At 33.5% G+C, this 25,464-nt stretch overlaps 1 protein-coding gene across 1 annotated transcript; it reads right to left on the bottom strand.

Annotated features, from left to right (window-relative positions):
• Positions 1 to 2,509: 2,509 nt before the first annotated feature.
• coq8b (coenzyme Q8B) lies at positions 2,510 to 23,813 on the bottom strand. The gene is given in 16 exon segments (XM_056473571.1): positions 2,510 to 2,929; positions 6,123 to 6,209; positions 7,299 to 7,364; positions 8,085 to 8,192; positions 8,677 to 8,818; positions 11,239 to 11,332; positions 11,438 to 11,519; positions 11,628 to 11,768; positions 16,742 to 16,800; positions 16,803 to 16,826; positions 17,301 to 17,420; positions 17,512 to 17,586; positions 19,053 to 19,119; positions 19,794 to 20,123; positions 21,016 to 21,197; positions 23,728 to 23,813. Coding segments are annotated over 16 exon segments (1,875 nt in total). The 5' UTR covers positions 23,729 to 23,813; the 3' UTR covers positions 2,510 to 2,632.
• Positions 23,814 to 25,464: the final 1,651 nt, after the last annotated feature.

Below are 25,464 nucleotides of genomic sequence, written 5' to 3'. Positions count from 1 at the left end.
TTTTCAGAAAACAGTTTTATTAAGCACTTAAATTCTTAAAATAAGAAACAAAAAATAACATCTTTAGGAATAGAAAGACAACTCATATTAATTTAAAGGAGGTCTTGCAAAGAAAGCAATATTGCCTTTGGAGTTAAGAACTAGTGGCCTTTCAGAAAATAATTACTCAAAAATTACAGATTTTAGAGAATAAATACATTTTAAAAATGTTGCAAATGTTGCATTTACATACAAATACAGTGCATAACATAAACGATGGAGTGAATAGCCTATTTACAATATATTTTGGGGCATTTAAACAAAACTGTTTTATTAAGCACCTATAATCAATAAAATAAGTGTCTGGTCATCTAAAATCCTTAGAAAGTCAATTATAATATAAATTCAAATCAGGTGTTGCAAAAAAAAGAGCTGCCTTCGGGATGGTTTAGGAGCTAGTTGCCTTTGAGAAAATAACTACTCAAAATTGCCAAATTTTAGAGAATACATTTTTTTTAAAATGTGCATTTACATACAAATACAGTGCATAACATAAACAATTTCCTTTGAAAATCACTATTTTTATCAATTTTATCCATTTAATATAGACAATATATGTTAAGGTATTTAAACACAGCTGTTTTATTAAGCACTTATTTATTAGGATAAGAGTTTTATCATCTAACATCTATAGGAATAGAAAGACAATTCATATTCATACATGAGGTATTGAAGAAAGCCTTTGCGATTCTGTTTAAGAGCTAACAGCCTTTCAGAAAATAAAATGACAGATTTTCAGCGAATAAAGAGATAGAAATAAATAAAAAGTTGCATATGTTGCATTTAGGCTACATACAAATATAGTGCCTAGCATAAACAATTTCCTTTGAAAATTACTATTTTTATCAATTTATTCAGTGAATATAGACAATTTTGGGGCACATTTAAACACAGCTGTTTTATTTAGTCATTTAAATATGGGAAATTCATTTGCTTGTTTGTTTTATCTATATTTAATCAAATGTGTGACCATTATATGAATCATAACTAGTAAGAGTAAACGAATCAAACTTTTAAAATGTATTTTATTCAAAAAACATTTTAAACAAGTCTTTAATTATGCCTAAAACCCCCAGCTTTAATAGTATGGATGACTATCGTATTCATATATCATTATTTGCTTCAGTTTTAGCTTAGAGTATCTGTCAAAATCAGTGAAAAATAAATTGCAATTATGTTACAATTCAATCGGTCCCATTTAATTCCACTGTGAAGAAGCACATCTTTCCTTACAAGACTTCTCCAAGCCACTCCATTGGAGCTAAAGTCTTCAATTAGTTGCAGTGTCCTGATTTTAAAAGCTTTTTTTGCAGTGATCTAACAACCTACAGTATTAACAAATATGCTCAGCGAGATGTCCAACTAGAGGTGAATGAGAATGTGGAAAAAAAGAAACTATCGTAGCACATACAGCAGCGCAATACTGAACAACTCAGCTCACTACTTGTACACTACCATTCATAAAGTTTGGAAACAGTAAGGTAACTTAAATGTTTTAACAGCTGCCATTTCTGCTCACTACGACTGCATTTATTTGATGAAAAATATATTACAATTTTCATCAAATAACTATCAATTATGAAATATTATTACACTTTCAATTAGCTGTTTTCTTATTGAATGGAGATTAAAATTTTTATTTAATTCAGTGATTCATAGATGAATTTCCATCCAGTCTTCGGTGTCACATGATCCTTCACAAATCATTCAAATATGATGATTTGCTGTTGTATTATGATCAGTTATTATTGGCACTAGTAAATGGTAGTCTTATTGGTACTAATACTAATAAATCTTACAATTATCAGTGTTGAAATTCTAAAAGTTTATTATTATTATTATTATTAGCATCCTTTTTCACATGATCAATATTTTATATTCTAAAAAACACAAATAAAAACTATTTTCTTTCTTTCTTTTTTTCTTTCTTTATAAAAAAATCCTATTTCCATGATACTATGAAGCAAGACAAAAACATTTTCAGCACTGATAACTGCAAGAATCATTATTATCAGTGTTTTGGTACTACTACTAGTACTACTAGTAATAATAATTATATCAATCATCATATTATAATGATTTGTGAAGGATCATGAAAACAGAAATCTGAAGTAATGATGAAGAAAATTCAGCTTTGAATGACAGGAATAAATTAAATCTGAAACTACATTCAATAAGAATACAGTAATTTAAAAACTAGAATATTTCAAACAGATTTTACTGTATTTTTCATCAAACAAATGCAGTCTGGTGAGCAGAATTGCCCTTTTTCTTTTTTAAAAATGAACAAATCTTAACCTTTCCAAACGTTTGACTGGTAATGTTTATATATATATATATATATATATATATATATATATATATATATATATATATATATATATATATATATATATATATATATATATATATATATATATATATATATATATATATATATATATATATATATATATATATATATATATATATATGTATACACATCTTCATTGTTTGACACAAATAAACCACTGCCATCACACACAAAAGAAAATACTGTCCATGTAGTGCAGTGAAGTCTGTTCAGTTAATTAACGTCCACAAGAAAACAACTCTAAACCTGACCACATCTCTCCTGTTGCTGACTCTTGTATGCGTTATAAACATCGAGGAACATGTTTCGGCAGGAGATGCGGGCCTTCAGCTTGGAGCAGATGAGGAAGGAGCCGGCCATTTTGCGGTGCATTGAGTAGGACTCCTCTGGAGGAGGAGTGAGGCGGTGGCGGAGCATGACTGGGATCAGGCTCTGGATGCGTTGCGTGGTGCTCTGAGTGCCGAAGTCAAACGCTTCGGCAGATGCGAACGCTTCACCCAGGATCATAACCGCCTCCACGTGTGCATCCTCAAACGCCTGTGGAGAACAAAGGAGTGGTTGAAGGGACAGTTCACACAAAATATAAAATGTACTCACTATTTACCAACTCTCAAATGGTTGCTTTCTTCAGCTGAAAACTAAAGAAGATATTTTGAAGAAAGCTGGAAACCTGTAACCATTGACACTGTAAAAATAGTTAAGATTAGCAGTTTTTTGTATTTGGTGATTTGTAATAGTTCGAAGTGATAAATTGTCTGTGTTTGTGTTGTTAATTACATTACAAAAACTTGGAAACAGAATGCCAGTACGTTTTACAGACTTAAAGGGTCACGAAACACCAAAACACATAGTTTGAAATGTTAACAGTCATATACATGTTTCCCATTGCTAAAAACACTATTAGAACACATATATTTCACTAAAAAGTGAAAATTGGTTGTTTTTGCGTTATTTTGAGCAAATTCGTTCTTCTGGTTAGAAAAGAAATTTTGAATCTACATCACAGCAATTAGATCCTAGTGTAAATTCCAGTGTGTAGACTGGCTGTCTGTACCAGCCGAAACAACGTGACGTCTTTGAGTTTTCAGCATTAATTATTAAGAAAGACTTCCAAGTCTTTCAGCGCGCTCTATTGTGAATGAGATGCAACTTCATTAATATGTATGATATAGCTTATCTGTTAGTGTTCAGAGAGAAACCACGTTTTGTTGCCAACCGTGATTACAACAAAAAAAAAGAAGAAGAACTATTTGTAGACATGGGTCGGCAGTGTTGCGTTTATAAATGTGCCACAACAAAGGTTTTGTTTGAATTTTCCCGCAATGAGAGTACCGCTGCGTGTGGATGTGTGTGGATTACAGTGGTCTGCTAACATCCGACAAAAGATATGTTTGCAAGGAACATTTTTTTTTTACACAAAAGGCTTTTAGCATCTGGAAATGGTGAAATCCGGATTTGCCACTAGTCTTCTTTTTAAAAAAAAGATGCGGTTCCAGTTTGTGTTGATTGTTCTGCATCTACTGATTTGGCAAGTGTGCAATTAATGTTCTTTGTTTATGTTTATTCAGAGGCAAAGTTAGTTAGTATCGTCGGCAGTACTCTTTCAGTTTTTAAAAGACATACCTTAGTCAAATTTATTTAGTTACCAAGTTTACAGTAAGTTAATATCACTACAATATTAAGGGCTGAAAGAACCGCTGTAAATGCTGCTCTCGGAATGTAAACACAGCAATCAAACTTTTAATGTTGTTTAGGATTTTCGCCGCATTTTGTGACAGGATAGTCTATACACACACACGGCACTTACAGAGTCTGCAACGAACGAGAAATGCGGAGGGTTTTTTTTTTTTTTTTTTTTTTTTCCATATGGCATGCGGTATCAAACATTCCATTAAAACTACACTTTTCCAGCAGTTCCTCGCATCCAATATCTTGTTTGTCTTGGGGGGCATGCATGAAATGTTCCTGAATTTAAGTGAAAGTGCCAAACTGCAATTAAGGTTGACAAATTAAGAATGAAACACCGAAATTACATGAAACTCCGGAGAATATGTGGATAAAGATGGTGAAGTGATTACGTTAATCGTATTATGTGCTATACCATAAATCAGGTTCATGAAAAGGGCATTCAAAAAGCAACTCATGTAAACACCTTAATCATATTATTGTCTTATTCAGATTAAGGCAAATAATTCGATGACTGATGTCCATGTAAACGTAGTCACTGTCTGTCTCCTCTGTGTTGCACGTGCTGAGTTTAACAGCGGCATGTATTGAAACTCCCCTTTTCATGCAAACCCTTCCCTCTTTCGCCACTCCCATCTGAACAAAGCTGGACTCACCCACTTTCCTGACTTTTTTCAAACTAAAGGTGTGAAAACACCCTGCTGAGACAGGGGGGTTTCATGGCCTTTTAATTCTCTCTTTATTATTTCTTAAATACATTTAATCAATTATGTAAAATTATAATCTAATTTTAGCCAGGAAGTCGGGTGATTACGGGGTGAGGATCCACGAGCAGCTTTATTTAACAGAGAAGGGTCAAGCAGGCAACGGTCAACAGGTACAAACAGTAGCATGAAGGCAATCCAGAAGCGTAGTTAAAGCACAGAGAGCAGTAACATAAACGAGGAAACAAGGCTAGGTTCAAGAAACACGGAAAGACTTGACACAGAAAACGCTTTGTAATGTTACAGCAAAACAAGACTCAGCAAAGTGTGTGGGAATGTGAGCTATATAAATAGTCTATGTAATCAGTTTTTGATTAGATACCATTTGTGTGTGTGTGTGTGTGTGTGTGTGTGTAATCATCGGAGATCCGGAAACAGGAGTGTGTAAGGTGCATTACGGGACATGTAGTTTATAAAGTGACAGAACTGTAGTCCAGATGATGGTGCATGTTTACCAGCAATCTGCAAGCATGGATCATTGGTGATCGTGACACTAATAACATTAAATAATAATTTTCAACATCAAAAGTGGACAGAGCACAGATAAAACTGCCATGAGGCAATTCCCAAAAGTAAACAAACACAATGAACCACAAAATATGGAACCTGTTAATTAACAGATATTTTTTTTACAGTGTAGGAAAAACAAATACTATGGAAGTCAAAGGTTTCAGGTTTTTAGCATTCTTCAAAATATCTTCTTTGATGTTCAACGCATGGTTTCTACAGATTTCATCAAGTCAAATTTAAGACTTTTTAAGACCATCATGAATGAAATTTCAGATTTACACAAGGCTAAACGCCAAGGAGTTTTTCTAATGGCTCAGTTAAAACATTTTAAAAAACATAAAAAAAAAAATGTACTTGTATGGAAGACAATTAAACCATATGTTTATGAATAGAAATAGAGCTAATAAACAGTGTTAATAAAATAAACGAATGTTAAAACTTTTATTGAGATGGAATGATAGTGATTGGATGGGTGTCAGCCCATTTGGGTAGCTTAACATGGACAGGAAAATTAAGACCAGTTTAAAATGATTTAAGACCTACAACACAGTATTTCAGTGAGTTAAGACTTTAAGGCCCTGTGGATACCCTGTCAAGAGGAAAAAGAAAGACAAAGAGATCTGAAACAAGTGAAGGGTGAGAAAATGATGACAGGATTTTCAGTTTTGGGTGAACTGTCCCTTTAAGAAAGTAATAGCTTTGATTCTTGAGGGAAATAATAATGTGAGGGGAATAATATGCAAGTGTGAATATTGTTTAAAGCCACAAACCTTGGCTTCAAAGCCAGTGAGGAACTTCAGGTCTTTAGATTTCTGCAGAACTGTAGCTCTGTCTCCGACTGACGCAGCATGAACCACCTTGAAATAGTGATCATTTTAATGGAAATGTGAAATAATATTATGCATATTATATTATATAATATTGTACTCACTGCACAACAAAGAACACTACTACTATCATTCTTTCGTTTCAAGTACCTTGCTTGAAGGAGTCATGTAGTATTGCATTGTTTTACATTTAAATAATTAATATATTTTATATCTATTTTCTGTATACTGTAAAATAGAGATTCCCTTTAAAAATATAGTTCACTCCAAAATTAAAATGTGCTGTTTAATTTACTTATGCCATCCAAGATCTTCTTCAGTTGAGTATTAAAGGAATATTTCACCAAAAATGAACATTTAAATGACTATTTACTCAAATGGTTCCAAACCTTTATGCAATTCTTTATTTTGTTGAGCACAAAAGAAGAAACTTTATAGAAAACTGAAAACCTGCAACCATTGACTTCCATAGTAGGAAATCAAATACCATAGAAGTCAATGGTTACTGGTTTCCAGCTTTCTTCAAAATATCTTCTTTTATGTTCAACAGGAGAAAGTCAAACAGGTTTGGAACAAGATAATGGCGAGTAAATGAAGGTAGAATTTTCATCTTTGGGTGAACGATCCGTTTAAAGAAAATTTTCACCTGAAACTGGTGCCCTTGTTGATTTATAGAATGCAACTTTGAGAGTAAAAAAAGCCGACAAAATTAATACCAGTGGCTCTTGGTGATACAATGAGGTCTCAATGAAGTACAAGAACTTAAACAGTATTTACAACATTATTACCTTTACATATAGCCATTGTCTCAATGTATTATCAGTAACTACTTGCATTAATTTTGTGTTGCCTGTAAATTATTTTTTTTATGTCAAAATGCTGACACCAGTTTCACCTGATAATTTAGTTTAATGCTAGAGCCAAGTAGACTAGTAGTAGACTTTAGTAGTCTAAAGAAAAAAGGTCACCTACATGGTGTCATGGTGAGTAAATTAACAGCAATTCTCTTTTTGGGTGAACTCTTCCCCCCCCCATCAGCAAAAAAAAAGTCTTCATATCACATACCACAGTAATAACTTTACAACATAAGGCGTTCTCTATTAAATATTACCAAAGTACCTCTATGTAATGGTCTGTGAATGACTCTGGGTAATCCCGGCAGGCTCCAAAATCCAACAAGAATATCTGTTATGGTGGAGAACAAAAGTTTCACATTTGAAAAAACAAGGACTCTACTGGAAGAAATGGAACAGCGTACTAGCTCACAGATATCAGACGTGCAATTAACTTAATGAAATTTGGCAACAGAAACTGCTGTCCAGAATATGTTTGGGTTAAAAAGATTTGTAATGCTAACATGTTTTGGAAACACTAACATGCAGTAAAAAAAAAGAGTAACACTGTCAAACAGAATTACAATTTAATACAGTTTTCTATTTAGAATTGTTTATTTCAAACTGAAATTTTGGCATGGTTTCTCCAGTTTTCCGTGTTACATGATGTACAGAAATCTTTTAAATAAGATGATTTTCTTTTTATCAATGTTGAAAATGGTTATCCCGTTTAAAAAAAAACACTTAGTCTTTATCATCACTTTTTTAACATGCTAAATAAAAGGTGTTAATTCCCTTTAAAACAAAAAAAATGTAAAAGTGACTGACCTTCAGTGCAGACTGCACATACACACAAATTAATGTTTGAGAAATACCAAATTAGTGTGTGTGCAGAACATGTCTAAAAAGCACAGCTGTATATTTCTACACAACAATCATCCACACAAACTGCTCAGTCTTCTGTTAGTGTAATAGCAGCCTGTTTTTAGAACTAAACGTGTAAATAAACGATACTGTAGACTTCGAGATTTACATACAGAAGTTCACCATCATTGTTTTAGTGGTTGCTCACCTTCTTCTGCTCGCTATTATAGAAAAAGTTGGACCAGTTGGGGTCCGTCTGCATGAAGCGGAACTCAAACAGCTCTCTCAAACACAACTGCAAGATGTTAAAACAGATCTACAGAATACAAGTGCACGAGAATTATTATCACAAACTCATTCTAACAGTAAAACAACATATAAGATAGGCAAGGCAAGTTTATTTATATAGCACATTTTATACACAGTGGCAATTCAAAGTGCTTTACATAAACAGGAATAAAAGACACAAGTATAAGAAAAAAAAATACATTATAAAAATTATTTAAAAAAACAGATAAAACCAAATAAAATGTTAAAACAGGTTATAAAAGAATGAAGATAAATGAATCTCTCTATACCAGGGAAAATACTATCAATCAATGCATTCACTAAATTCTATCTAAGAACCAATTACAGTGCACGCAAATTGATTTAAACCTTGATTTAAAAATAATAAGTGCAATTAAGCAAAAATATTCATTAATAATAAAATTATATTATTAATAATAATAATAATTAAATGAATAAATTAAACAAACATAAAGCGTCTAGTCAATTCCTGTTCAAGTATCCCTGTTTACCTCATTTCTAGTCTCCTGATCCAGATCAACACAGCGATCCAGAGGAACTCCATTAACTAGTTCCATGGTGATCACACGACGAGCCGACAGCTCATCAAACACCTCAGGCACCACGAACACAGGATCACTTTCCAGCAAATTCCTGTGAGTAGAGAAAATAAAAATAGATATTTTTATTTTTATATTATGTACACATACACATCACCTATACACTATATAACCACAGGTTAATTATGTTTACATATAATAACTTTAAAAGCTGTAACTGTTAATAGCAATCAGTTACTAGTTAATTAGTCAAATTTTTAAGTAACTAATAAAGTTATGTTAACTGATAACCTCAACTTTTCCGAATTTCATTGTAATGCAATAATGTGCACCTTTTGCAAAGCTGCTTTGAAATAAAACTTTGAAACTTGAATTGAATATTAATATAGTGTACAGGTGCGTTTTTTTAAGATTCCTCTAATATATTTTTAAGCAGCACAGATCAATAATAGTCAGGGCTCCAATTAAGAACTGAATCAAAATGGTCAGTTTTTCTTTTAAGTATAAAGTTCAATGAACAAAGCAAGACCTTACACAAAAATAAAAAAAGTAAACACACACACACACACACACACATGCACAATTTGAAAGAAAAAAAAACACAAAATGAGAAGGAGTGAATGTATTTCTCTGGACCAATTGTATTCATGACCGCTAAACTGCGCTGTTACTTTCTAATAAGAACTAAAAATTAAAGAGGTACTTAGCCAAAATAAATATCTGTTATTATTTACTATTTGTTTTTTAGACTGTTCAGACTCCATTAACACCTGTATTTAATTTTTTCAGACTGACAAAATCTTCAACTGATTAAATAGTTCGCCCAAAAATATCGAATTTACTCATCTACTCACCCACATGTAGTTTCAAACAAGGAGCTTATTTGTTGTATTAAAAAAAAAAACTGATATTTTAAAGTGTATTGCAAAACAGCAACCATTGTCGACCCCGAAAAGCCTAGAGGTTAGTGTGCCGACATAAAGCACTGAGGTGCTCACGGTGTCCCGAGTTCGATTCCTGTCTCAAGGTCCTTTGCTGAACCATCCTAAATCTGCTCTTTAGACTTTCCTGTCTATACTCTGCACTGTCCTGTCCTTAATAGGTGAAAAAAAATGTAAAAATGAAAAATGAAAAAAGGAAAACAGCAGACACAGGGGTTAATTTTAACAATCTAGGACAAAGTCTAAAGCACATGGAGCAAAAGCATTAGGGTGTGTCCAAATCCACTTTTGCTATTTTAAGAACGAAAAATATGCTTTGCGCAGTAGCGCATGGTCTAACAGGGTTGAGCTTATTCTCTTAATGAGTTCTGGGTGTGTTTTGAGCATTACGTGCAAATATACTAATTAGTTTGGCATTTGCTACTTACATGGCGGACTTTGTAAGCGGAAAAACTGAAAGCTTCACTTATGAGAAAACAGTTAAACAGACCATCTGCACGAGGATAAAGAATGAGCCTCCTCCATTTGGCCTCTTTACTTTACTTTTACTCCTTTACTTTTGTGGATAAGGGAACAGTGTTGTGCTCACTCCACAGAAGACATCAATCAGCCTACATATTTTTTTTAGTTTGCGAAGTGCAACGAATAAATGAACAATAATAACGAAGCGTGGTTAAAAACTGTCCAAAAAGTTATATTCAAAAACACGTCCTAATCTTATTTATATAGTGACGCATATGACTCCAAAACCCAACAGTTGGACAAATTCAAACTTGTTTTTATTAAAAAAAATGTAAATATGCATATAATAAATACTGCTAATAATATTAACATCATACAAAAGCAAATTGTCATGAATAAACTGAAAAAGCCCCCCAAGATGAAGAAGGCATGGAGGCAGTGGTTTTTATATTTATGTAGAAAGTAATCATTTTTGTAATATTTTAATCCTTTAATTTGTAAAGATATTTGTGTATTGCTCTACATCCTGTGTGTATTAAGCAATGTGTACACGTTTAAGGCAAACAACTAACGTGATCTGCACTGGACTTTAGACCTGCTTTCAGCTGGTCTATCGCACAGTCTATTTTAGTTCCTCAAAATAGCAACGCCAACAATGTGCCTTAACACACCTCCTTTCTAGACTGAAACACCTATGAGTCCACTAAGTGGCACAAATGGATTTACTATTTAAACAACATGGCATAAAGCGGGAAAATTAGCATTGCGTTGGTCTGAAAATAGCAACAAATCACGCCAAACACATCTTGTGCCTTATTGTGCCGCATGTATGATAGGGCCCACTGACTTCTATAAAACAAAAAATAAACTATGGAAGTCAATGGCCAATAATTTCCAACATTCTTTCGAATATCTTATTATATCTTATAAATGTCTAAAGATTTGAAACCACTTGAGGGTGAATAATGTGTCAATTTTATTTTTTGGATCAAACATCCCTTTAAAACAAAGTTTAACCAGGGCCTAAGAGACATCTTTTAAAAACATTAACAACCCTTTGAACATTAATCATAGATATAATATCGTAGATACTTATTATAGTAAAGCATACCTGAATCGCTTTGCACACTCCGCCTCTCTCTTATAGTCACATTCCCATGCCAACTCTCTCTGAAGAACTTCAAGACTACTGTCAGCAAACAGACCTGCAGAAATAAATCACCAGAACCGACCTCTTAGATAAGGTTTATGACAACATGCACACTTCAAATTTCTGAAACTCAAAAGTGAAAGCATTAGCCAGTGCTCACCATCAGGCAGAACAACGCTCATCTTCAGAACAGACATCAGATTGTTGATGTCACTATGAATGCTTTCAGCAACACCAGGGTACTGTATGAAAGACAATCAAAAAAAAAAAAAAAAAAGTACTGTTTAGCTGTGTAACATCAATACATGTAGTTAAAAAAAAAAAAAAAAAAAACAATTGCAGTCTAAGACCTGTATCTTCATAGCGATTTCCCTCCCATCAGTTAAAACTCCATGATGAACTTGTCCAATGGAGGCAGCAGCAAAGGGCTTTTCCTCAAATGATGATAGTTTTTCACTCCATCCAGAGCCTAACTCCTCCTCAAGCACTTTCTGCAGAGATCAGTTAGTCAGATATCAGCAAACAACAAGTAAACGACTGAAAATGGCAGTTCTGACAAAAACTGCAGTCACTTTTTCATGCTGCATTACCAAACACCTTCATCTTGTATTATATTAGTTTAGCAAAACAATCAGCTGAGATCTTTCCAAATAGAAATCCGATACACAGTAATATGCAAATGACATACAAGTGCATATTTGAATTTTATAAATAAAAAATATAAATCAAATACGCAACATACAGTTCAAAATGGTTTCATTTCTCTTCAACTATGGTAATTTCAAACATGGACATTATTATATATAGTCAGAATTATTAGCCCCCCTCTATTTTTACACTAATTTCTGTCTGACGGAAAGAAGATTAACACATTTCTAAACATAATAGTTTTAATAACTCATTTCTAATAATTTTCTGAGCCATGATGACAGTAAATAATATTTGACTAGATATTTTTTCAAGACATTTCTATACAGCTTAAAGTGACATTTAAAGGCTTTACTAGGGTAATTAGGTTAACTAGGCAAGTTACTGTATAACGATGGTTTGTTCTATAGATATCGAAAAAAAATATAGCTTAAAGGGGCTAATAATTTTGACCTTAAAATGTTTTTAAAAAAATTTAAAACTGCTTTTACTCTAGCTGAAATAAAACAAATTAGACTTTTCCAGAAGAAATAAAATAGGGGTAAGGAAAAAGGACTAAGGTTTAGAATTGGGATTGGGCCTAATTCTGATTTCAACTGTGTGTGTGTGTATATATATATATATATATATATATATATATATATATATATATATATATATATATATATATATATATATATATATATATATATATATATATAGAGAGAGAGAGAGAGAGAGAGAGAGAGAGAGAGAGAGAGAGAGAGAGAGAGAGAGAGAGAGAGAGAGAGAGAGAGAGAGAGAGAGAGAGAGAGAGAGAGAGAGAGAGAGAGAGAGAGAGAGAGAGAGAGAGAGAGAGAGAGAGAGAGAGAGAGAGAGAGAGAGAGAGAGAGAGAAGAGAGAGAGAGAGAGAGAGAGAGAGAGAGAGAGAGAGAGAGAGAGAGAGAGAGAGAGAGAGAGAGAGAGAGAGGAGAGAGAGAGAGAGAGAGAGAGAGAGAGAGAGAGAGAGAGATAGATAGATAGATAGATAGATAGATAGATAGATAGATAGATAGATAGATAGATAGATAGATAGATAGATAGATAGATAGATAGATAGATAGATAGATAGATAGATAGATAGATAGATAGATAGATAGATAGATGTGTGTATGTATCTCCATACATGAACACATACATGTAACATTACAGCTAATATATTTTAACATATGTACATATTTTTTGTAAAATAAATAAATAAAAAAAATAAAAATAAAAAAATAAAAAATACATGTGGTCATCACTGTCGCCTTACAACAAGAAGGTTGCTGGTTCGAGTCCCGGCTGAGTCAGTTGACATTTCTGTATGGAGTTTGCATGTACTACGCATGTAGGCGTGGGTTTTCTCAGGTGCTCTGGTTTCCCCCAAAGTCTAAAGACATGCGGTATACGTGAATTGAATAAACTAAATTGGCCGTAGTGTATGCGTGTGAATGCGTGTATGGCTGTTTCCCAGCTGGAAGGGCATCTGCTGTGTAAAAGATCTGCTGGATAAGTTGGCGAATCATTCCGCTGTGGCAGCCCTTGATAATTAAAGGGACTAGGCTGAAGGAAAAATTAAAAATGTACTAGCACTCATGTGGACTGTGGAGTGGGGGGAAAAGCTTATCTGAGTGTCGTTGTTGTACTTGCAAGCTATTAAAAGAGTTATATTTCATTGAAATAAGAGAGAGAGTCTTTATCGCCATATCAGATTCAATAGATATTTCATAGCAAAAGCAGATCAAATTTACAAACATCATATATATAACATCCTTCTTTATTACATGGGTTTGTAACAATAAAACGACATCAAAAAACAATAACTAATACATAGAATGAGATAAAAATAATAATTTAAGAATTCTACATATTCACATATAGTCCCTCCAGATATAAATCATTGTCTTATAACATAAGAAAATAAGAACTCTTCAAAATTATGTGCTTTACATTTAAAATGTATTTGTATTGAAATAATAATATTCTGAAGCAACTACTCCTTTAAAGGTGCAGTAGGTGATCTGTCTAAATGCTAACCGGTTAGCATAATAGCTTCGAAGCACAATCCCTCCCCTACCATGCAAGCCACGCCTCCTGATATCATGAACATTAAAGATGACAGCACACAACCCACGAGATCAAGTCATTCACCAGTTAGAAAACTGTAGAGTACTTAATAATACTACAATTCTGAACGAAAAACTGTATTATATCTAGCACTTCTTCAGTTGTGTAGCAAGCAAAACTTGTGATAATGTGCAATATTTCATGCATGCAAGGATTGCTGGTCTCACTCTCTCAAGCGTGTCCTAAAGTGACTACTGTACCTTCAGTGGTTGGATGGCGGCATGCAGGAATTACACTTATTACTAAGCCATACTTGCATGCTATTTCAGACTGAATATTCAAAGTAGCATGATAAACAATATAGGGAGCGCGTTACAGGCTGTCATCCTTCAAAAGGATCCAATGTGAATATAAAACCAACTTCAGCTCAGTAAAGCAGGGAAGCTAAGGCGGAATAGCGCTGTTTACTTATGATTTGTTGTTAAACTAAATAAAAATAACTTGTGAAACTGAAAATAGTCACATCAATCTTTCGCTGGGAGATTTCAGTGGCCGAACAACACTTCCGTGCATGTAACCCATTCATAAAACAACAAAATCTATATAAGTTTTGCATGATTAAAGAGTTTTAAACCTAACATTCCCTGTCTAAAAGAAACACTTCAGCCATGGTGTCATCCTTCCACCAGCATACAAAAGTAACTCCAGTTTTTGATTCAGGATTAAAGTTAAGTTTTGATTCAGCATTTGTTTTTAATCCGTCTCTCTCTCGTGTGCAGATCTATGTGCATGCACGTGCAACTTCCTACTAAGGGCTGGACTTCAAAAAGTTTCTAATTTGAGCATTTATTGAAATAAAACTATGAAAAAATAAATACATATATAAAAATTAATTAGAACTAGAAATCATTAAACCTAGAAATGTGACCATGACTAATAAATTATTCTAAAAAATATAATAATAATAATTCAAAATATGTATAAGTACTATAGTTGGGCAAATATACATTTTTTAACCAAGATTAATCTCACTGTAATCTTGGAATTAATTTAGATTAAAATGGCTCATTTGAATTCTACCGAAGGCATTTAGAATATACCCAAATAATGACTAAAAGTAAGTCTTTGAGAACAGGTTTCTCAAGCCAAGCATTAGACTAGGGGCTCATCTCCTGTTTCCAAAACACAACACAAACTGCTTGAGAAACTATTCTACTATGATAATTGGTGATGAAAATTAACTATGTTCAATAAGATGTACTTGTGTTTATAACTGTTTATTCAGTTAAACAAATTTTGAATTTTGAACTGTAGACCTACATAAGCTTGAAACAGCGATTTTTGATTACCTTAATCCGACTAAAGTCATAACTGAACTAAACAGAAATGGAATTAAAACGTGGAGTATGTGTATATTAGTGGCATTATTGAAGTAAACACCACAATCAAACTATTACTGTCATGTACTTTTTGCCATATCCACACACGCAGCTGTCAGTAAAGGACCGCACACACACACACATCATGAAATGCTGAAGTTTTTTTTTTTTTTTTGGCCTGCATTATTAAATTCCATAACACTCTCACTAGGCCTTATTCCTTATTTGGGTATAATAGCCCAGTTTGTCACGGGAGCATGAATGAAATGTTCATGAGTGAAGGTGAAACTGACGAACTGCAGTTAAAGTCACTCAAAATTACAGGAAACTCTTACATGAACGCACTTCACGTAAACACCTTAATTACATTATTGTCTATTAAGGCAAATGACTAGATTATAGATGTCCATGTAAACGTCAGTAGTCTCTTTGAAGTAAGTGAAAGATCCAGAAGGGCATCCTACTGATTTGATTCAGAAGGGCACTTTTTGTCAGACGGCTCACCGGTTTGACTTTCATTCACAGTCATTCATTTTAAAAAACACCAGGTCCATTTTATTTGTATACGTTTCACTTGAAACGTTTAAACTCTACAGGTGCCTGATAGTTAGATGTGTAACATTAATCAGATTCACTCTAGTGAACTGCATCCATGTTAGCACGTCACGTTTGATGTGGTAATTTTACAGTAGGAATACACACAGGTTCGAAGACTCGTTCTCGCCCCCCTACAGTGCAATTCATCCAGGTATACATCCGCGCTAAAATATCAAGGTGAAAGTCATCACAGCTTGCGTAGAATAGACCCAGCTCCCAACCCAACTTTAAGAATAGATTAACAGCGATATTTTTATTTTTATTGCCCGATAAGAGTCTCACGTTAACGCAGACAACAGTCCATAGTAATATTGTACTTTTTCTTACCTATAACGATTTTAACAAATAAATGCTCAAAAAAAAAAGATCTATTCTTGTTGATTAACTCCAAACACTCATTAGGGGTCGCCACATCAGAATGATTTGCCAATTAATGACACAGGTTTCACTGGCAGATGCCCCTGCTGCTGCGACCCAGCCCTGAGAGTACACTACCTCAAGCAAGAAACACTCTCTTGTTCACACACTACAAACCAATTTATTATCCACTTCGCTGCCCCCATCTCGATGAAAACGAGATTCAAACCAGGGACCTTCTTGCTGTGAGGCAAAACACGAACCCTGCAAATGGTCTCTTAATGTTTTCCAGAGCTGTAGTTATGTGGTTAATATTTCACCAAACCCTGATTGTGTGGTTTATGTATTTATGTAAACATGTAACATTATTGCTATGTAATACATTACATAGCAATGTAATAACTAGAGTAACTTACATGCATTTGCCAGGCTGGCATGAAGTCTGCGCTCTGTCGAACCCTCTCAAATATTTCTGAAGTTGAGGGTTAATGAAGCTATTGTCTATTGAGGAAACAGAAAATTAGAAACATAACCGAGGACATTTTCCTACTCGTAAACAATTGAACACATCCAGCACTTTTTGTTTCCTTTTTAATAATATTGTGTGACACAAAAAACATCTGGAGTTTAAAAGATAGTTTATCCAAAATGAAAACACTGTCAGTGTCCTCATTGTCTCACATTTCTTTTTAGTTGAACCCAAAAGAATATATTTTGAAGAATGATGGAATCCACAGACTACCAGCAGCCATATTTTTTCCCCAATCGACATACGTTTCACATTCTTCAAAAAAATCTTCTGTTCAACTCAAACAAAGAAACTAAATGAGTAAATAATGACAGAACTCTCATTTATGGGTGAAATTACCTCTTTAAATGGGTCCCTTGAAAAGATCTTTATATCCGTCATCATCAGTTTATGAACAAATTAATGCACTGAGCATCAGATATTCACAATAAAATCAACCGTGGTACCTTGAATGCTCAGCATTTGTCCAATCTTGAGTGCCGCTCCTCTAACCTTACACAGCGTGTTCACTATTCTCTCTGCATTGGCCTCGGACAGGAGTGGAGAGTCTAATAGAGCCCCCATCTCTGAAAGACCAGGAAATGTGAATATAATGTCCAATAATTCAAGTAACAAGACAAGACATATTAAGCCACGCAGAAGCTAACAAGCACATACTATCAGAGCGTTTTCCTCCAAAAGACTGTTTCGCCACTTCAGCAATGGCTCCAATGCCAAGTCCAACAGCTAGTCCTACAAAAGAAAGTAGAAGCATTACTGATAGTGAAGACTAATACGATAATATTAAGGTGTGTTCACAACCTTGGAGCAAGGAATAAAAATAATTCTTCCAGTAAATTCTGATGAAAGTAACATGTCTCAAACAGTTTTAACTCTCCAACCAAAGAGCTTTTGTCTATTTACTTTTGTATACTTATTAATATAGGTTAAAAAAAAAAAAGAACAATATACTTGCACGGCACAAGTAGGGATAAAGTACATCCAGGAGGTTGTTATCGCAGAATAAAGCCAGACAGGTTGTATAGACTGAAGGACTTTATTCTATGAAAACAGCAATCTTGTATGTACTTTATCCACTTATTACGTGGCTACTTGCCACAAAATATAAAACTTACAGACAAAACACTGTTATGAGCCATAATAGTTTTATTAATTCTTTAATTAATTGCAAAGCTAACAGAAACAAAACCCATTGAGTGACGCAAATATAAAAACCCACTCATTATTCAGTCACAAGGTGGTACCAAAGAGTCACCTACGTTTTTATCTCTGGATAACATACATGGGGATGTCACAACTGACCAGTCAAAAGTGAGTATTCCAGACAGCTGTGTAAAATTATTAGCTCACAAGTTAGTGGATTAATAATGAACAACTTCATTTTCACTAAGCATTAACAAAAATGTATACATATTTTAACAAATGTGTTGTCCATGTTAGTAAATACATTAACTAATGGAACCTAAGTACAAAGCGTTACCATTAGAGATGCTCATAATAACGAATAACCGTTAACCGAAAGGGTGCGTTAACCAATTAGTGGTACCAGTTAAATGATTACATTTATTTATTTTTTAAATGAACCACGAATGAGACAGAGGAAATAAAAGCAGACAAGCTCTAAGGTAAAATCAGACGCTCAAGACATAATCTTTAAAATAATGACTTCTATTAAAAATGTTGACAGAGGTTTGTGATATAATAAAAACAGCAGTGCATTAATTAAATGTATGCATATTTTCCACGGATCGATCGATTTGAGGTAGCCTGCTATTTATATTTGACGAAAAGAAAAAAAACATGATTGGAAAAAACTAAATTTGTAATTTAAGTGAAAAAAAAATCTAGGGTAGGACTATTTATTTTATTATTTTTATTTAGTTTGTGTTTTTTTCTAGGTTTTTTTCTGCATGTGCATGAAGATGTTCTGTTGTTAATATGTTCTGTATGCTGCTGCTTGCATGTTAAACTAAATCAGTACTTTAAAATGCAATATTTAATGGGTCAGACACAAAATAGACATCATTTTTTTTTATTAATTAATAATTTAATATTCATCTGACTAGTTAACAGTTTATATACTGTTAACGAGTGGCGGTTGTCAGTTGGCAAAATAAATCGAAATGAGCATCCCTAGTTATCATTTATGAAAGAGAAAAAAATATATATATAATAATAATAATAACAACATCACAAACCCCCAAAATTGGCAAGTCGACTAATGCGTGTAGCAGGTACCTTCCGTTCCTTGGCTCGTTCGTTAAGCTGAAAAAATAAAGCAACAAACTATTCTCATTAAAGTCGTTTCTAAACTAACTTAATTTAACAAAAAGCAGTAAATGCTAAAAATGTAAACAGATTAGACAATGAACAGGTTTCTTTGACAAATACATTCAAAAATACCTTATAATAAATAAAATTTATTATTTTATTTACTTAATATACCTTATAAGCAAATAAAATAAAATTGCTCAATGTAAGTTAAAAGGGTGATTATTCATAACAAAAAATCTTGTTGTAAAGTTTTCCTAATAAATGTTTTAGATAACAATAATAATCATTCATAATATAGTTACTTTGTTCTTCTTTTATTATTCCCCACAATAATAGTAGTTCAATAATAATAATAGTTCACCCAAATATTTAATTTCTGTCATCATTTATACATCCTAGACTTGTTCCAAACCTATGTGTTTCTTTCTTCTGTTAAACACAAGAAAAGATATTTTGAAGAAAGCTGGAAACTTGTAACCATTGACTTATTAACAATAATTTTTGTTTTTCCAACTAGGGCAGTCAAAGGAATCACTTTTAAGCTTTTTTCAAAATGTCATCTTTTGCGTTTAATACTTGATCCACTTGAGGGTGAGTACATTTTTATTTTTGGTTGAAATATAGCTTTAATGTTTGACAAAAATAAAAACTTTAGATGTCCTCACCTTTTGTCGGACAGGCCTGGCAATATTCTGTTTTGCCTCCCTTGCCCTTTGAATGTCTTCAGGGCTCAACCTGGCCACTATAGAGTCATGGACAAACCTAATATGGTGTTGAGATGCTGAAACATGCAAGAAGCGAGTGTTTTGAGCAGGCCAGCCAGCTCCTTTAATGGTGCCAGTAGCCGCACCAACAGGCGTATCTGATGTTTCACCCCTTGCATCTTTACTGGAAAAGTCTGGTGGCATTTCAGAGGCCACTGACCACTTTGTAGCTTCATCCAGGTCCATCTCCTCCCACTTTTCAATGTCAGGAAACTCGTCGGTCTTGGAAGTCTGAAAATGATCATTTAAAATAATATATAATTAGCAAATTGGTCTCTGTTCCAGTCTATTTATATCTACCCATTTTTCCCTGTACCCATGATGCTTTGCGTGAATTATGAGAGTAATGTCCAATAAATTATTAAAGAAACACTCCACTTTTGAAAATAGGCTAATTTTAAAGTCCCCTAGAGTTAAACAGTTAAGTTTTACAATTTTTGAATCCATTCAGCCATTCTCCGGGACTTTTAGCTTAGCTTAGCATAAATCATTGAACCGGATTAGACCATTAGCATCTCACAAAAAAAAAGGAAAATGAAAACTTGCTATTTTCTAGGTCAACATGTCTCGGAACTATACTCTCATTCTGGCGTAATAATGAAGGAACTTTGCTCATGTACAATGACTGCAGTAGGTGCAAATATCAAGTTTTAAATAGGACAATTATTGAAATTCTTTTTTTTTCAGTGAGATGCTAATGGTCTAATCCAATTCAATGAATTATGCTAAGCTAAAAGACATTTCTCGCTAGACCCAGAGATTGGCTGAAAAAATAAATAAATAAAAAATAAAAACAAACTAATAACTTAATATTATGGACATATATTGAATATGACTGTACTGCATGGAATAAAAAGACAAAATAATTTGGAAGAACAAAACACAGTGAACTCAGAAGTCTTTGGTCACATGTTTAAATGCAAAGCATACGTTTTTTTTCATGACAGCTAACAAGAAAGCACAATTTCTATGTATATAAATTATTCGTTGCATAACCTTAATGATTTGTTTCAGTCGTTTTGAATGGAAGTTTCCTGAACCAGAAGTACTACCCATAATTTGAAATGTAGAGCCCATGTTTAGGTGGATAAATATGCAGATGGTGAAATCGGTTTTCACTAACCACGTTTCCTCCTCCTATGACGGTTCCCATTACACCCTCGACTGCTTCTGCTGCAGCTTTCACTCCGGCGCCAAACGTGGAGTTGCAGGCCATCAGCCGGAGCTGCTCACCCTGAGTGCTGGTAAACGCAGCACCCACCTTGCCAGCCCCCCTCAACACCTGGAGAACTTCAGACAGCAGCACTGAAAACACAGGTGCAGATGTCAGGGCCCTTCAATCATCACATCAATACTCCAAAAAAAAAAAAACGCATTTTATTAATACATTTGAAATAGATTCATGTTTTCAGTTTGTGCCAAATTAAGAAACAAAATAATTGTAAAGGGAAGTTGATTAAATGACACAAAAAGTTATTAAAAGTCAGTATTGTACGTCACTCATATACTCTGTGTTGTGGACCACATGTAACCATCCTTTATGTAAAGTATCTTACTCAGGACAGTACTAAATTAAAAAAAATACAATGCATTTTTTTTATGATCTCTCTATGACAATTCTGCAATTGGTTCCCAAAAAAATTTATTATACATACATACATACATACACATACATATATATACACATATATATATATATATATATATATATATATATATATATATATATATATATATATATATATATATATATATTATATTACATAACATACATATATACATACTACATATATATATTATATATATTATATACATTATATATATATATATATTATATATATATAATATATATATATATCTTATACATATATATTAGATATATGTATGTATGTGTAGGTATATATATATATATATATATATATTATATAATAATATATGTATAATATGTATGTGTATGTATATATATATTATATATATATATATATATATATATATATATATACATACATTTTTTGAGCAATTCAGCATTATGGATGTGACAGTAAAAACTCAAAACATGAATTCGCAAAGAAAATAAACATGCGTTATGGATGAGACAAAAAAGTCTGCGGGTTTACAGTAAACAAAAATACTTTGTACAAATTCTGTGAATTAAACTGCACAACCCAAAAGAAAAAAAAGATAATCAAAAGGGTAAGAGTTGGCTCACTATAAAACAAAAATTATTGGTTTTATTTTATTTAATATTTTCACATTTATGAGGGAAAAGTGTCATTATGGATGTGACATCTCTCCGTTATGGATGTGAGATGTGAAATTGCCACTTGTGCGACTTTGGTAAATCTACTGAATTTATATAATCTACATAATAGTTTGAAAACATTGACAGATGCATTTTTGAGTATTTCTAAAGCGCTGTAAAATACTTACCCAAAAAAACCCAGAAACGGTTTCATAAGATTCATAAGACACATTGAATAATTGTATAAGAATTTTTTTTCATTTCGATGTGACTTGAATAAATGATAATAATAAGTACTTTTGGGGGGGGGGGGGTGCGGGGAAAAAAATGGGGGGATCATCAACAAACCCGGGTGGTTCAGTGGTTAGTATTGTCAGGCTCAAGCAAGAAGGTCCTGGTTTGAATCCCAGATGGCCCAGTTGGCATTTCTGTGTAGAGTTTGTATGTTCTCCCCCGTTTTTGTGTGGGTTTCCTCCAGGTGCTCCAGTTTCCCCCAACAGTCCAAAGACATGCGCTATAGGTGAATGAATAAATTAAATGGCCGTAGTAGTAGTATGAGTGTGAGTGTGAATGTGAGAGTGTATTTGGTGTTTCCCCGTGCTGGGTTTGTGGCTGGAAGGGATCAGCTGCGTAAACATATGCTGGAATAGTTGCGGTCTCATTCCACTGTGGTGACCCCTTATAATATACAAGTGGTGCTACTGCAGAGCCACTTGGGCCAGAGCTGAATTCCAGCTAGGGGGAGCTTGAGCTCCAGCTCCTCCTTCCTTGCACTTTCTTCTACGAGTGATGTCACTGGGGGATTGGGGTTAGGGGTGGGGTGGGTGTACACATTAAAACAGCTTATTGGAGGAGGAGCGAGAGCTCAAGCTCCCCCTTGCTGGAGCTCAAGTGGCTCTGCAGCGAGCGATAAATAAGGAAAAACTAATGTCTTTTTGGAGAAAAAAGTTTTCATTTAAGGGCTGTATTTTTTGTCTTCCACTCTGCTGCATTTTAATTGCTCTATATCTTTTTGACCTTGGCAATGCATTTTTACTCAAACCTCTATGCCTGACTGATGAAATTTTATATTATATGTTTAATTAAATTTACCTCAGAAAACGAATAATTATTATGAAACAGGAACCACCTCTCACTATTTTTTATATTTGCTAGGTTACTTTTTTAAACAATCAAGTATAAGTTTGTAATTAATTTTACTATTACTCAGGAATATTTTTTAATTAGAAACTTGTATTTGCTTCACTCATTTTACCTGTACTTTTACTCAAGTATAATTAAAGTATTTTTTTTCACCTTCATCAAGGACTGAGTTGAGAACCACGGGTTTAAATTGAATTTATACTTCATGTAACGTTAACACTTTTTACACTTTATTCATCCCATTTACTCATTCATCGTTATATGAGTTTAATATACTATTGAATTCTGCGTCATTAAAATGAATCCATTCAGGCCATGCACAAGTTTTGAATACATGGCATTGGGAGAAGCTTTTTTTGACTCACGTGCACCTCAAACTGTACTGTTGCTTTCATATAGTCTTCATAAATTATCACAGCAGTGCAATTTTCTACCAGTAATGTTACTTACTCGTGTTGAGAGTTTAGAGTCTCCTCAGCGTCTCTGTGAAGTGTCCTTTCACTCCACACACCTCCGTCTGTTTTGCAACACTACCGGACACGGAAAGGCTCCAGTGATTGACAGCCGACATAACCAATCTGGATTGAAAACGTCAAAGGAGGTGGGTTTTAAGTGCTGTATGGCAAGCCAAGTCACATTTAATTTTTAAAACGTCCTACTGCTTTGATACTAAATCATGTTAAAATAAAATAGACAAATATAAATATTAATAAATATAATATTAAATAGATATTAATATTAATATTAAATATAATATTAAATATTTTAAATAAGTACTATCTAAAAAACACAATAATCTTTTAATAATTACTTATAACTAAACTAATAAAAATAACATTAATAATGTCATAAATACGTCACGGTGGCGCAGTGGGTAGCATATGTCAATGGCAAAAAAAGTGGTAAGACAATACATACTAATTGCTATAGGTTGTGGTATCGAATAACATTATTGAATAATATCTGATGAACAAATTCTTCTATATGATGAATAAGAATAATATTAGAATCTACTGAGAGTACTACTGTCTATTTGATAAGTACCCAGGTAGCAAAGAATTCTGGCCCAGATTTGGCATAAAGCTGGCACAGCAGGCATTCATCCGGCACTGACATACAGCATGTGGGCCAAACATGGCCTGGGTTTGGCAGAGGTGGCACCAACTTTAAGGCGGAAACACAATACTTGGGCCAGATATGAAATGTAGTATTTGGCCCAAATGCTAATAATGGATATGTGGACTATGTAAATTTGGCCTATCATGACCCAGATTAAAAATAAAATGTGATTATTTTAAATAAAGGAAAACAAATTTACTAATCAGGTCGCTTCAAGAAAAAGCATAGTGCACCTAAAGGGCAATGCTTTATGGGTTTATCAATTTCATTGCAGTCATGACACACCAACATATCTGGCCCAGTTCAGGTCCAGTAATGGGTTATTAATTTGGCGAGACTTGGCCCAGATATGTTCCATGTACCGTAATTCACCACAGCATGTGGGTCAAGCAAAAGCTCGTTGTGTGGGTCAGAGCTGGGCCAGAGATGTTTAGCTATGAGGGATATTAACATCTAATAAATTAGAAGCTTAGTAAATAAATACTAGCACTGAATAAGTTTCTGCAGATCCCATGTTAACTATAGAAAGAGCACTGCTACCTAAAGAATAAGCACTTAATGGAAAAATGCCTATCTAAAAAAAAGGTAGGCTACTGGTTGCATTAAAATAGATGCTAGTAGTTAAAAAAAAAAATGTTAAAACAACTTGCCATAGGAAAAGAGTCTGCTAACAACCAATCACGTGTTGCAGTTTGACTTGTGCTTGGTATGGACCAATAGGATTTTAGCTGGGGGCGTATCCAAAATAGCATTACGCCATCTACAGTGTAGTATGAGAAGTGCAGCTGTCTCCGTTAATGTTTTGAGCGGTTTTGAGTGAAGGACAGCACGTGGAGTTACAGTAAGTGACTTTCATGTGACACTCTAATAATAATAATAATAATATAATAATAATAATTAATATATATATATATTATAATATATATATTATATATTAATATATATATATTATATATATATATATATATATATATATATATACTCTAATAATAATATAATTAATATTCTCGAATAAGAATTTTACTACAAAACAGCTCTGAGTGTTATCTAGTTAAATATTATTCAGTT

Source organism: Danio aesculapii, chromosome 15 (assembly GCF_903798145.1).
Source record: "Danio aesculapii chromosome 15, fDanAes4.1, whole genome shotgun sequence".
NCBI lineage: Eukaryota > Metazoa > Chordata > Actinopteri > Cypriniformes > Danionidae > Danio > Danio aesculapii.
Note: the sequence above shows the minus strand (reverse complement) of the source record. Positions and strands in the feature narration are given on the sequence as shown.